The sequence below is a fragment of the Ciconia boyciana genome, chromosome 2 (assembly GCF_034638445.1).
Source record: "Ciconia boyciana chromosome 2, ASM3463844v1, whole genome shotgun sequence".
NCBI classification, from domain to species: domain Eukaryota; kingdom Metazoa; phylum Chordata; class Aves; order Ciconiiformes; family Ciconiidae; genus Ciconia; species Ciconia boyciana.
Genome location: NC_132935.1, coordinates 73,075,389 through 73,089,218, shown reverse-complemented (window position 1 = coordinate 73,089,218; position 13,830 = coordinate 73,075,389). Strand labels below are relative to the sequence as shown.

Below are 13,830 nucleotides of genomic sequence, written 5' to 3'. Positions count from 1 at the left end.
ATACATCGGTAACATTTATTTTGGCACATTTTTTGCCTATGTATCTGCTTGATAACTGTTTCATATTCTCTACCCTCTCACCCCCAAAATATTAATGAACTATATTGGACGCATATCTCCTGAGCTACTTCGAAGGAACAGTTAAGACTGAGCAAACAGACTGCTTCACTGGTGCTACATCATTATAAAGCTTTATCTGCTATGGGTGCTGAACAGAACTACTTATTCTCTCTTAATAAAAACAAACACTGTATCTGCACATTAAAACCACTAAACAAACCAAAGGAGAGCTAAGGAGTTCTCACAGAAGTGCATGTGCTTTGGGCTGCCTGATTACAGATCCATTTGTCTTGGTTCCAACTTAAAAGGAATTCTGCGCATCTTGGAAGACTTGCCCCAGTTTTCAAAAAAATCGTTATTATGTTACTAGCATCAATTGCTAAAAGCCCCCACTTTGTATGCACTAAACTAAACAAGGTTCGATGTCTTCAGAGAACTAAAGAGATATTAGCTAAAATTGAATGTGCTGTATGAATTACTTCAACGCAATGAGTCTGGTCACAGAACAGTGAGAGGGATGAAAAGTGGACCATCAGCCATATCTCTTTTTAAAAGGTGTGAGCAGTCGTGCAGGGAGGATTTGATGACTTTTGCTTTATAGTCAATAGAATGATCTAAAATTATGCTTAGACACTAAACAACCATTTGTATTTCAGAGAGTACGCCATAATGGAAGTAACTTGAATTACCTACAGCTGCTGAATGTAAGCTTTTGTAGGGTCTGGATGCGTGGTTGTGTTACGGCAGGCAGCGTAGCAAGTTGCCAGATGTCAGCTGAACCATAGCTACTGTTGAGGCACGTGTCCTTCCTTACCCCGTGGAAAATGTGAAGAAAAAAAGAAAAGTACGGCTTCTCTCACTGAAATGAAGTTATGCTCAGGGACTGCAGATCTGCTGCCATATTTGTACTTTGTCTCCAGCAAACCTGTTATTTCACCAGATTAACTGTTGCTTTTGTGGCTCATTCCAAAGATCCCATCATTCAAATCAAACTCAGTTTTCTTTACATTAACAGCATTTTATTTCAAAATATATTAACGGTTCTGTGCTTACAAAGGACTGCAGTGTGAATACAATATTAAGTTAAAAGCTTCTTAAACCTGCTACAAAAAACTTTTTTATTAGGAGGAGGACTGGTGCATACAATCAAAATTATTTAGTTTAAATACCTCTGCAGTCTACACGAGTACTTGTCAATCTTAACTCACATATTTTGTTCTGCCACAGATGGACACTATTTTCAATATTATACATGCTAAACCTGGTACTGTACCAAACCCAACTATGGTAACATTAGTTTTGAACATAGTTCCATTCTGAAGATGTATCACACGTACATTTACAGACAAAATTTGTGTCAACAGACAATAGAAGTTATTGCTCCAAATCCCCACAGGTTCTGGGTAGAAATGCACGCTTTAGAACAACCTGTGCTCTGTAATGCAAAAGATCTGCTGTTAGGTTTCAGTAGGGTCTAGCCAGTCTTAGGACCCGATGTCAAAAGTTCCTTTGGATTTGGTTTGGTGAAATTTACCAGAGGGGGGGAAAAAAAATACATCCCTAGTCTTCCGACCAAAACATCAAACACTAGTTAACATGTATATAGGTAAACACTTAACTATTAGTATAAAAAGTTGGTTTCCAACCATCACTGAAGCATAGAAAATTTGTTTTTAAAGGTAACAATCTGAACAAATTGTGTGCTTGCAGAATATACCAGTGATGACACTGGAAACTGAAAACATTGATCTACACAGCCAGTAAGTTATAAACAACACAAAAATATTTTTTTACTGATACTTCTTGAAAAAGCTTCAGTTTTGGGCTGAGATTGGCAGAAAGGAGGCCAAAAATTTGGATTTTGTTTTTCCAACCTTATGGCCTGGATGTCAGTTCTTAAGCTTAATGAACTTTTGTTCTGTGGCTACTTTTTACCTTTGTGATGCCTCCTACATTTCATCTACACTAATACCATGAAAAGTTACTTTGACTTTAGGTCCTCATTGGATCATTGTATACAACAGTCAGGTGGCAAAAAGTGAGGCTAGGAAAAGAAATAACATTTTTGCTTTAAAACCATCATGCTGAAAATTCTTCAGATATATACATGGATGCTAAAGCACTCACTCTGCCTTTATTAGCTTGCAGATGCATCCTGCTGCAAGCAAATATGCCCTGCTTCTAACTCAAACCTAGCTTTGGTATCGCTACATAGTGCTACATTCAAAGAATAATCTCTAATTCAATGCAACATGAATTATGTTTGTCCAAGGCCATCCATATGCAGAGCACATGAAGGATGCATTTACTTGCCAATTAGCAATTCCTTCCTGAATTTGACATACTGTTTCAGTATGGACATTCAAAGCATGCCCTTCAGGTCCTGGAATCAGTCCCAAAGAGGACGAAGCAATACTGTCATGTACTAAGCCAGATTCAAAACAAGGTACCAGATGAGGTGTGGAAGAGGCTAAGAGATGGGGAAACTGAAGACATATTTCATGACCTATTAATTTTGGCAGTGCATATGTGCAAATACTTCCAGGAACAGTAATCTCTTAGCACTGGATTACTAGATGGAAGAAGAGCTTTTCCCAACTGTATATTAACTAAATAAACCCAGTTCTAGTCACCCTACCAGTATTTGCTTGGCTCTTCCCCGACGTTTATCAAGTAAACACTAATTCTAGAAAATGTTGCTTGTTTTCACTATATAGAGGCACTATTTTGTTCTCAGATATCTTTAAAAAAAAAAAAGATAGGACAGAATTTCAGTTAAAGTCTGAATAGGACAGACACTGCTCATATTTATATAATGCTGCATATCAATATATACATTTACAAACCTGATGTAGAATCCCTGAATATGCTCATCACTTCTGGCATTGTTTCTGGTTTCAAAATACCAAGTTCATTTTCCACATTGCAATTTTTTTTTTTTTAAATTTCCAATTTTATCACTTAAAAGCAATTTTGGAGAATTTTACCATAAAAGCATTAAGGTATTTTCCTAAAAGTGACAGATAAATAGTATCAGGTTAAAGATCAAGCCTCCCTAAAGTTTGTGAAGTGTTTTAGGCAATTCCAGTTTTGTAGAAATAGAAATACGAAGGGAATTGCCAAAGTATGCTTCACCAAAAAGCATAAGAAATAATAATAAGAAACTCTTTGAAATACAAGCCAAGATAGAGTTTATAAAGATGATGCATCCTTGGATTTAAGAGATGCCAGCTGTCACTCAGTAAAGATTATTTAATTGGGAAAACAATTTTCTCTTGTAAAATTGCAAACTTCAAGGCAAACATCTGCATCTCTAGAGGAATGCCACCTCCATTATTAAACATAATGAATAGTAACTCCCATCCCAACAGCTTTCAGCACCTTCCAGAGGTAGCATCCATAAAGGTGGCACTATCTGCAGTGACAAACTTAAGCCAATACAACATGAACACAATGTTTGAATAAAGGCAATTGTGGGAGCATCTTCTACCACTGATGCAAAGCCATAGAGTCTCAGTAGGATAATGATATTTTCCCATCCTTAGTACATCAGGTCCGTAGGAAAGGCAGCACTCTGCAGTATTCTGTCACCAGTACTAGGGATTAGCAGCATAGCAATTCTGCTGCTGCTTTTACTGGGGACGAACTTTATCCAGTTTTGTATTTTCAGACTTTCTGAAAAACAATGTTTAACATTGCAGCCACACACCTATTTAATAAGTTACACTGATGCCCACAATGTATAATACTGGAGACAGCATCCAATTTTTCCTACACAATGCTTTTTTCTTATTTTATTTAATTAAACAGATTACAGATTTCCTAATCCAATAATCACTGGCAATACACATAAGTATATCTTCCTCCCCAAAGTCTTGAAGAGAAGCCATACAGTCCTTGAAATCAGACAAACCTAAATGTACCCTAGATGAGCTGCAAATACATACCATTGCGCATGGAAATATGTGACTCCTGTCTCCATTATTAGATACGTGGGTATCAACTTAATTTCTGAAAAATGTAAAATGTATATTGTATATATGACTATAATGTTAAACTTTCTTTTCTTTTTTTTTAAAGCAGTCTTTAAAAAAAAGTCATTACTGCTCCCAGCTGGTCACAGTGCATCTGTGCTGCAAGTCACCATATTGTAGTAAGGCTGGCAAAATGAACGTGTGCCAGATTCTCGCCCATTGCAGTTTGTTGTTGCTTCATGTATTGAATTAAGCCAGTATTTACAGTGACCTGAATTTAACATGCTGGGCTGTAAACTGGCACGCGTTCACTTCTGCTAGCTCTGCTACAGCACAGTAACGTTCAGTTAAGGTACAGGAAGGGGAGGAAGGGCTAACAGTGCAAAAAACAGTTACCACTAGCACTTTGGCACTACACTTATTTGCAACAAGCCTGATTTGCTAGAAGAGAATGATAAAAACCAGCACAGTTGTATTTTACAATACCATGAGACCACATTGTCTTGGTTTACTACAAGCATTCCCTTCTGAATTCTAAATAGTTTTTGTTCAAACTGAATACTAAATGTACTAAATACAAGTAAATACCTGCTCCTGGAATGACTGTTTACAGTAAAGGTAAAGACCATCAACTTCTTGCCTATAAGCATTATGAAAAAGATGGTCTCCCCTAAGAAAACTGTAGTTTAATGCCACTACAGAAAAGGGTGTGTGAGGAGTTTCCCCTCCTCCCCCCCTTTTTTTGAAACCTACAAGCCATCTAAAAGCTTATCCCATGGAGCTGCTGCTTGCTTTTGCAGATGAGGCAATATAACCAGGAACTGGCACGTTACAATGACCAGAAGTAAAAATGACCAGTTTGATTATTTTCACATTAATGTGAGATTGATCTAAACTAAACTGTTCTTAAAGAGGCTGAGCCTTTTCAGAAAAGATTATGGATTGTTAAATATGCAAGGACAAGTTTTTCTATTCCTACTGGTAATTAGACACTAAAGACAAACCCTAAATAATCAAGGTATGCTTTTTCATAAGGTGATGTTTTGGATTTTTTTTAAACATGGCAAAATTCAGTGAATATTTCATATTTTAAGAAGGCATTATTGGCGGTTTTGTTTCTTTTCTTTTTTCTTTTCTTTTTGGCAGTATACTCTTACTGTACCACCACTGAACCATACAGTTGGTTCCTCAATCAGGTACGGCACAGAGCATGAGCTCCTTAAGCTACATTTACTGAGAAAGACTGTACTATAGATGGTTCTTCATGGCAAGTCTTAGCTGAATTTAAAACAGGAAGCATCAATATGAAGCCTCATTTAAAAGCAGGGCCAACTAACAAGACTATGTCAGATATGAATTCTCTATACAAAATTATTTCTCTTCATGTTGGCAAAGGAACATTTCAAAATAGCAACATATCTTCGGAGCTGATTTTACTGATTTGCCATTATTGAAGATAACTGTGTCTGAAATACCATTTTAATCTTCACAGCAGTGACCCTTCTTTGATCTAAAGAGGCTGGGTGAAGGGGGAGAGAGAAGAGAAGAACTTAAAAACAAACAAAAGAATGCTTTATAATGACTCTTTAAAATGACTATGTTGAGTACCATAGGAATCTGAAAGATTGTCTCAGAAATAACTGGGATAGCAAATGTGGACAAGAGAAATGCCTCGACCAGTGAGTAAAAAAGAGCAATGGAAAACTGGAAATACATTAAAGATGCATATTTCTTGCTAGTAATCTTCTTTAAATGCTGTCTACGAGAGGCTATAATGAGAACATAATATTTCAGTGCAAAATTCTGAACTAAAAAAGTAATATAATAAAGAAGTTTCCCAAGTATCACAGTGGTCTCATTCAAGCTGGTTAGAATGTTGGGGGAATACTTAGGGACAGCCTCAGGTTCTTTGCCATCCTCCATCCTAGCCAGCAACAATTATAAAAATGTGTTTCATTAAAGATTTATGTGATCCACAAAACCAAGGAAATTAAAACACAGGACAGTAACTTAACTCAAGTAATACATCCTTCCTATTCAGTTATTTGGAAATGATGTGTAGGTCTTTCAGAATTTAAAATATTAAATGGGATGTTTCTGTATTTCAATGAACTTGAGTCAAACCACTAAATTAAGCCTGAGTCTGTCCTCCAAACACGTACCTGCAAGTTTGCAGGCGCAAAAACAGCATGCTTGAAACCCCCCATTTAAGCATAAAATTTCATCAGTAAAATTGCAGCAGCTAATTTCAGGAATCTGAGGAGTAGGCTATTTGTGTCTTGATAGGCAGCCTGTTTATTGCAGGACTTTCTTGCTTAGTATCAGAGTACTTTCCAATCACTTTCTATGGCAGTGTAGTTTTAGAAACAATGTAAAAATACATGCAATATCATGAAAACAGGAGCCTTCCAAATCTATCAGCACTTCTGCAACTCGAGTAAAACAAACATCTAAGTTACCGAGAGCTGTTTGTACACAAATCTTAGATATCCTTATCCCTAGATAAGAACAGATTTTTTGTTCCAAGAGTTGATTACCATCAACAATAAATGCAAGGCATGCAAGGCATGCCTGTATTTTGTATAACCCATTATCAATCAAAGTCTGAAATAAATTCAAGCAAAGTTACTAGAAACTGAAAGGTGGTTCTTTGGTTAAGCATGTGCATCTGCTACTTTGTACGTAGGGCCTCATTGTATTTGTGGAAAAGCTGTTCAAGTATGAAATTTCTGCCCAAAACCCCACTTCCTATTTATAAAAAGGCTCCACTTATAAAGATCCATTGTGCCAAAATATTTCAACAATCAATACAAAAGGCCTTAATTGTCACCAAAACTGCAATTTAAGCAAAATTACATATGGAAGAAAAGCACTAGAGTAGTTTGATGCTGTGACCTAGGCAACACACCATTTCAGGAATTTAAGAACTCTGTTCATTATTAACATGTATCTTAATATATACGATATATCTTATATCTTATTAAGATATTTGGCCAGAGACTTACAGGGGAAAAAACCCAAACTAAACTAAAACAAAATCCATGCTCTCTGCTCTTCCTCTTTGGAAATAAACTTGAATTTGTTTGAAAAGTTAACTGAACTCAGCCACAGCATTTGAAAATCAACATCAAACAATCCCCACTCAACTTCTTCCTATTACTGGAAGTAGATGTGACAATCGTACATTACCTCTGCCTGAAAACACTTCAGGCCTTTGATTAAATTTAGTTGACAAGATGACTCCACTGGGATGGTGGGTAAACAGCAAAATACTATCAGATTTCACTGCAAATGAGGGCAAGATTTAAACTATTTAAACAAGTCCTCCTATTTCAATATGAGGAAACCCCACATTTAACAATTTGCATGTCTACTAATTTCAGGAACATATTAGAAATAGCAGTCTCCAACAACATTACATTTCAGTGTGTATAAGAGGATAATATTTAGGTGTTATTGTAAGTTACAGATGATGGTCAAAGCCTCTACAGAAATACTTTGAGGAGCAGCAAATAATTATATTCTACTTTCATTTAACAATGAGTGGTTTACACCTTTTTTGCCACCAGATTAACTGAGAATAAATATTTTGGAATTAGCTTTCTTTAAAGCTACTACAATTTAATAACACAACCCAATAAATAAAAGTCATTTCAGCAGATAAGATAATGACTCCAGTGGATATTCCCGTCCTCTTAACCATTCTTTTTATGAAGACAGAAGGTCTTCAAGGTCTTTAACAAGGCAGTTGAACTGTGTGTTAGTATGCAAAGCCATGGGAAGTAGACATTCTCTCTTGAAGAGGCAAAGTGCACAATAATGTAAGGCCAGCAGATGTTTGAGAAGTGGTTTCTCCTAAAACCCAAGCTATGCTTCCCTGTGAGCTGCCCCTAGGCACAGCTGGAAAAGGACAGAAGGCCATGGCTGTTGTGAACTCAAGACAGAAGACGGCGATTCTCTCGTGTTGAATAGGTGCAGCACAGGCACCTTCATCACTCTGCAGCTGTTTTAATTTCCTCAGGACTGTCTCTAGATGACCTGGGAGGCAGGGGGAAAAAAAAAAGTAAGACTAAAATCTGTTGAGTGATTACAAATATCTAGTTTCCTACAAATGAAACAGGAAACAAACACACATGCAAATTTTTGTGTGTACTGTGGGGAGCTCTATCTACGGCATGTACAGGAAGTCTTGGAACATAACTTCTACAAGTCAGAGACTACAGACAGGTCCAATTAGTGGTTTTTCTCCTAAGTACCCATATGAAAGATGACAACATTATTCATGTGAATGAAGCAAAGGATTATTTCTGACAAGCACAGAATCCTCTTTAAGATATATGTATAATGAGCTAACCTATGTAATTGAACAAGACAGTAGAAACATTAAAATGGCTACTATCATTAATAACTTCACAGTATGATTTCCAACTCTAATTAAGTATTCAATTAGGAGTTTATTCATCCCATTCCTTAACTGTACAGTTTAAAGATACATTTCTATATTCCATGTTCGGTAACTTCAATAAAGAGATTAATCAAGATCATGCTTTTAATGGAATAATGGCATATAATGTTATCTCATTTTAAAAATTCAAGTATATTTATTTATATTTTGCAGTATTGTACAGAAACACATAAAAATGCAATATTTGCAGGCAGGCCTCTTATTAAGGACAATGAACACTGACTATTAGATACCCATGAATAATAGTTTTACACAGAAAAAAAAGGATGTTCAATCATCTCCTAGCACAACAGCAACATATAAATTATAGGATGCAAAGGTATTATCGGTGAATTTTCTAAAAGAGCCTTCTGTAAGAAGCTGAGAGACATTAAACAAACATTTCAGGTTTACAAGTTCCAGTGAATATTTTACTTTACCATAATTTTTATTTCTAGAATACAGGATAGCTGGAATCCTCTCCAAATACTTCAATATGCATGTAGGTGTGTATGCACACTCATATATAAAACTCATGCACACATTCTCTATACCTATGTGTACATACACTGATCCATGTAAAAACAATGCATACATGTAAGACATTTATAACTTACCGGTAAATCTGTAATGGCCATGCTGCTTGTGATGGAGTGGGCACTGAATTTGTTGGACTCACCAACATGGCACTATATATGTTGGAAGCAACCACAAGTATACAAAGTAGAATTGGTCCTATGATGGCTCCTTCTAGTCCCAGGTAATATGCTCCACCAGCTACCGCAAGACCTGTCAGGTAAGGATGACCACCTCTGGAATTACAGCACAAGCAGAATAAAATTAAAGAACAACAAACAACAATACTATCAATTATGAAATGTGAATTAATCATAAAGTTTTATTAAGCTTAGAAAATGACATAGCTAGCTATAGATACCCATATTTACACTATAAACTGCTGTTTGAATGACTGCACAAATATTCCAAGCTGTATTCTGCACTATATTTGCACAACGGATTAAACAATGTTTTATAGCATAGAATGCTGGTAATATCCACAATGGAGTAGCTACTTTATAGACATCTGCTGAAGAATGTCTGAAAGAGTCAATGGCAAAAACATTTCCATTTTGAAAATGGAAAGATGATTGATTGCAAAGAATGTTTATGCTTTATGGTCAAGAACTGTTAAATTTTAAGACAATTAGCAACATGTACTATGAGCGCCCCTGAGCAAAGACATTAATTTACACGATGATAGCAACTTGCATTGCATCTTTCAAAGAATAGTTAGCATATATTCTTTAAATAAACAGTCATGTCTTCTCATTTTGTTACAAAACAACCTCGCAGATTGAGTATTTGTTATCATTAGCTTTTAAAGTTTTGAGATGAAAAACAAAACCAGATTTTTATGAACATATTAATATTTACTGGAAAGTTGGGGCCAACAGAGCTTTTGATAAGAGCTATTATGGCAGCAAGTAAGCCATTCCATTTTTCTTTTCCATGTTTCAGTTCAGATGCAAAACACAAATCCTATCAACAGCATTTACACAAAACCTGCTCATCATGCTTACTCTTTATAGCTAAAATAATGATGGTAATATGGAATTATATAAGAAAAGCAACAGTTGAAAGTTAGCACCCAATTTTCAGGAAGTTGCGCTAAATTCTGAGTGTAATGGAGTGAAAATACCAGCTAGTCAGTTTAGAGCTCTGGCAGTTTCTGCCAGGTTTCTACCATGGTCCTGACTTCTACCCAAGTCCCACATTGGCAGTTTTTACCTTCATCACAACTGTGTGAGGGAATAAGACCATGAAACATGACCTGTTGCATCATACACACCTCAATCATGTCTTACCTAGATCAAATTTAACCTACTGGTAGGGCCAGATTGCTTTTTGAGGGGAGAGACTTGACCTTAAAGTTCTATGTTTCTCCAGCAGCAGACACATGATTCATTTTGAAACCTTTAAAAACTTCAAGTATTTTTGTTCCAGCATTTGTATTGGTTTAAATGTTCTTCTGGCTAGTTTGCTAAATTAAACAACAGATCACCTGATGAAATAGGACTACAGTATAAATTTAATGCACTTGGAAAACCCTGCATAACCTAATTATAGCTATTTCAAATAGATTTAATCTAATCTGCAAGACAGCATGATGCTTACTGTTCTATTTAATGGGAAGAATACAATTTTGCTCCACTGTCAGAAAATCTATTCCTGCCACATATATTTTCTGGACAGTAAACAGAGTCTGCATCCCCTACAGTCAAAAAATGTATTCTAATAAGTAGAAGAATTATTGGCTGGTTAAATACCTACTAGCTTTAAATCTATCCATGATTTATTGTTGGAAAAAAATCGTAATTTGATTATACTTCACCTGTTAGCTTTAATTCATGCAAAATAACTAGTGCCACAGCCTATGAAAATTATTATTAATATTGTGCATATTATCATTAAGTTCTCTCTGTTCAGTGTAATTATATTTGGTGAACAAAAATATTAATTTCTAACTTTACACAGAACTGAAACACTTAATGTTCTTATGCTACATTAACTCCACTATAATAAAAATCAGAACAAATGAGGGACTAGTACCAGCATGTAACTAAGTCTGGACCATGAAGTTCTCAATTCAAACAGTTTACTAGGATTGTTTCTGATGATCAAGACTGAAGCAGTGACTAGAGGAGTACAACTTTATATCTATCTTGTACGTGAGCGTCTTGCACATACAAAACTTGACAGTTCATATCTTTGCCAGCTCTGCTTTATCTTCTACAGCGCTTTAAACAACGCTGCTTTATCTTCTAATCTGAATTGCATAAAGGGATTCACTAGATATTTCAGCAGCAGAAAATGTCAGTGGACATTTCAGTTGCACTCCAGATACAACCTCAGACATTGACTTTGTCTCCGTAGTTTGGAGTTTATTTCTCTGTGTACAAACTCAAAGCTGAAACCAGGAGACATTTCAAGTCAATAGAGGCAGCCAAACACCTAGCAAGATTTTTCAAGAAATCTGTGCCTACCTCCCACAACAGGAAAACAGCACTGGCTACTGTCTCAGTAGGAGCTTATCTCCAGTTTTGCAATTTCATCTGCCTCAACACATTTAAAGATCAATCCATAATCAACAGATTTTTACACTGGGGTATGGTGACACAACACAAAGGCTGGCTTCAAAAAAATCCTCAAAATTCTCACAATCCATTCTGAAAAATTAAAGTTTTTTTTTCAGGTCCCTAACTAGCTCATGGATTTCTTGTTTGTTCTGCAGCATCATCTGGCATTAAGTGATGTAATGGAAAATGCTACACAGCTTTAGTCAATGATTAGATAAATAGCAAAGGTATTCTTAGAATTACTTTAGCAACTGAAACAGTTGATTTTGCTGACTTTGAGAACGAGTTCAAGACCTCTGAAGTGTCAAAGTTCACAGAAAAGAAGCCTGGGAAAGTAAAGGCACTTAGGCCAGTAAGACTTCTTACTATGAGGTGGTATCACTAGACCTGCTCCTATGCTTGAAGATGCTGTTCTGCATGCTTCAGAAAAGTAAGTTTAATTAAAGGCATCAATGATCGTTAAGCATTTTTACAATACTAACTTTAAAAAGTCTACAATGTACTTACCCTGATATATCTGAATAAATTGCTGTATCTACAAAATAGGTTGGCAAGAGGTGAAAAACCAAGAGCAAAATGGCTTTGCATCCCTGTCCTTGCACAAGCCACAAATCTAGGACTGCAGGGATGGCTGCCCAGTAAGTCCCCAGAAATGGCACTGCTCCAAGGATTGCTGCTAATGCTAGAGCACACAGAAGCAGAGGTGAGAAAAAGACCAGGGAAACATATTTCACAAATATATTTACAGTTAAATTCTGACACTTTTGCCACACTGGTAGTCCCACTTCTATCAACTGTTGTAAATAAGACACTGAAGAAGTGCCACATAAGGCTCTTGGTGTTTTATAGCTGTGGTTTAGGAAAAAAAGAAAATTACACTATTCCCCATACAGAAAAGCTTCACCAACTGTCAGTCATAAGGAGTTACTTCCAAAAGAAGGCACCAAGTCAGAAAAATTTAAAGTTATACCAGTCATGCACATTTCAAATTTTTACATAACTACAAATTAGCAACTGTGTGCAAGGAAGTATATAAGCAGAAGTCTCATTCTAACTTACCAGATTTCCTGCAGTCAGCCCTAATAATGTAGGTAGTACTGTGAGAAACCAGGCAAATATAAAATCCATGACTTACATATTTCTGTATGCACACGTGTACACACAGGTGTACACCCTTCTGATTATACAAATACCCATTGTAATCCAAAGTGATGCAGTACTGCTGTCATTCTAATTTAATGCAACAGGAATGAACATAATTTAAAAAAAAATTGATTTTTTTTTTCTCTTTTTTGGTCTCATTTACCAGAAAGCAAAAACTTCTAAGATTTTGCACGTAGCTGAAAGAAAAAGAACGGTTATCTCCTAAGTAGGTCTAACGACAACCAATGACTTTAAGGTAGTTGCACTTTATCATACAGCCATTTCCTATTATATTGGGTTTTGTTGCTTTATAGCTTCCCCCTTTGTTCCCTTGTACATGAAGGTACAACATTTTTTTAATTACTATTATTATTTTTAGGGGAAGAGAGGCAAAAGAGGAACAGGTGAGAAGATTTTTCAGTGAAAATTGTTCAGCCTCTTCCAAAGCTAAGATTAAAGAATAACAGAAAACCAGAGGCTGGTAATACAGTCAGGCAACAGTACTGAGAATAAGAAGCACGCCTCTATCGTGCATCTTCATGATACCACATCTTCCTGCATTTAGGCATCTTGAAAAATCAGCACCTGTCACCTATGGAAGAAACAAAAGCCAAGGAAGGCCGAATGAAGTTAAAACCTGGAAAGACTTGGACTGAATAGAAGGGAGAATGAATTACATCCAGCAAAAGAAACAGACAGGAGAAGTAAAATAGCTGGCGGCGGATGTGTTGTGAAAACAGAAAAAGGTAAGACAGCAATCAGGGACTTCTCTCCACCCTACCCATGGCCATCCTGAAACACCCCTGGAATAAGTTTTCAGCAGTGCTACATACATTCATAGTTGGAACTAAAGATTTTGAAAATAAGAGCTATGAAAAGCTGTACAGTCTTCATAGAATAATTAGATCTATGGTAGTTTAAATTAAACTTGGAAGAATCAATCAATACTAAGAAGTTCTTTGGAACCACAATGCATATCACAAAAGTATTAAACTTGTCATAGTATTTTCATAGTGGGGTTTGAACAATAAACAGGAAATAAAAATGAGGTCACATATTGAACAGGGAATAA

At 36.1% G+C, this 13,830-nt stretch overlaps 1 protein-coding gene across 2 annotated transcripts in view; it reads right to left on the bottom strand.

Moving 5' to 3' along the window:
* Positions 1-903: 903 nt before the first annotated feature.
* Positions 904-13,830, bottom strand: part of TMEM245 (transmembrane protein 245) — a 98,871-nt gene continuing 85,944 nt past the window's right edge. The window contains exons 15-17 of one of the 2 annotated variants that reach the window (XM_072852971.1): positions 12,123-12,297; positions 9,096-9,290; positions 904-8,072 (exon numbers count right to left, since the gene is read on the bottom strand). In XM_072852971.1, the coding sequence (XP_072709072.1) occupies positions 8,027-8,072; positions 9,096-9,290; positions 12,123-12,297 (416 nt within the window). In that variant the 3' untranslated portion in view covers positions 904-8,026. The other variant, XM_072852972.1, reaches the window with a different exon arrangement.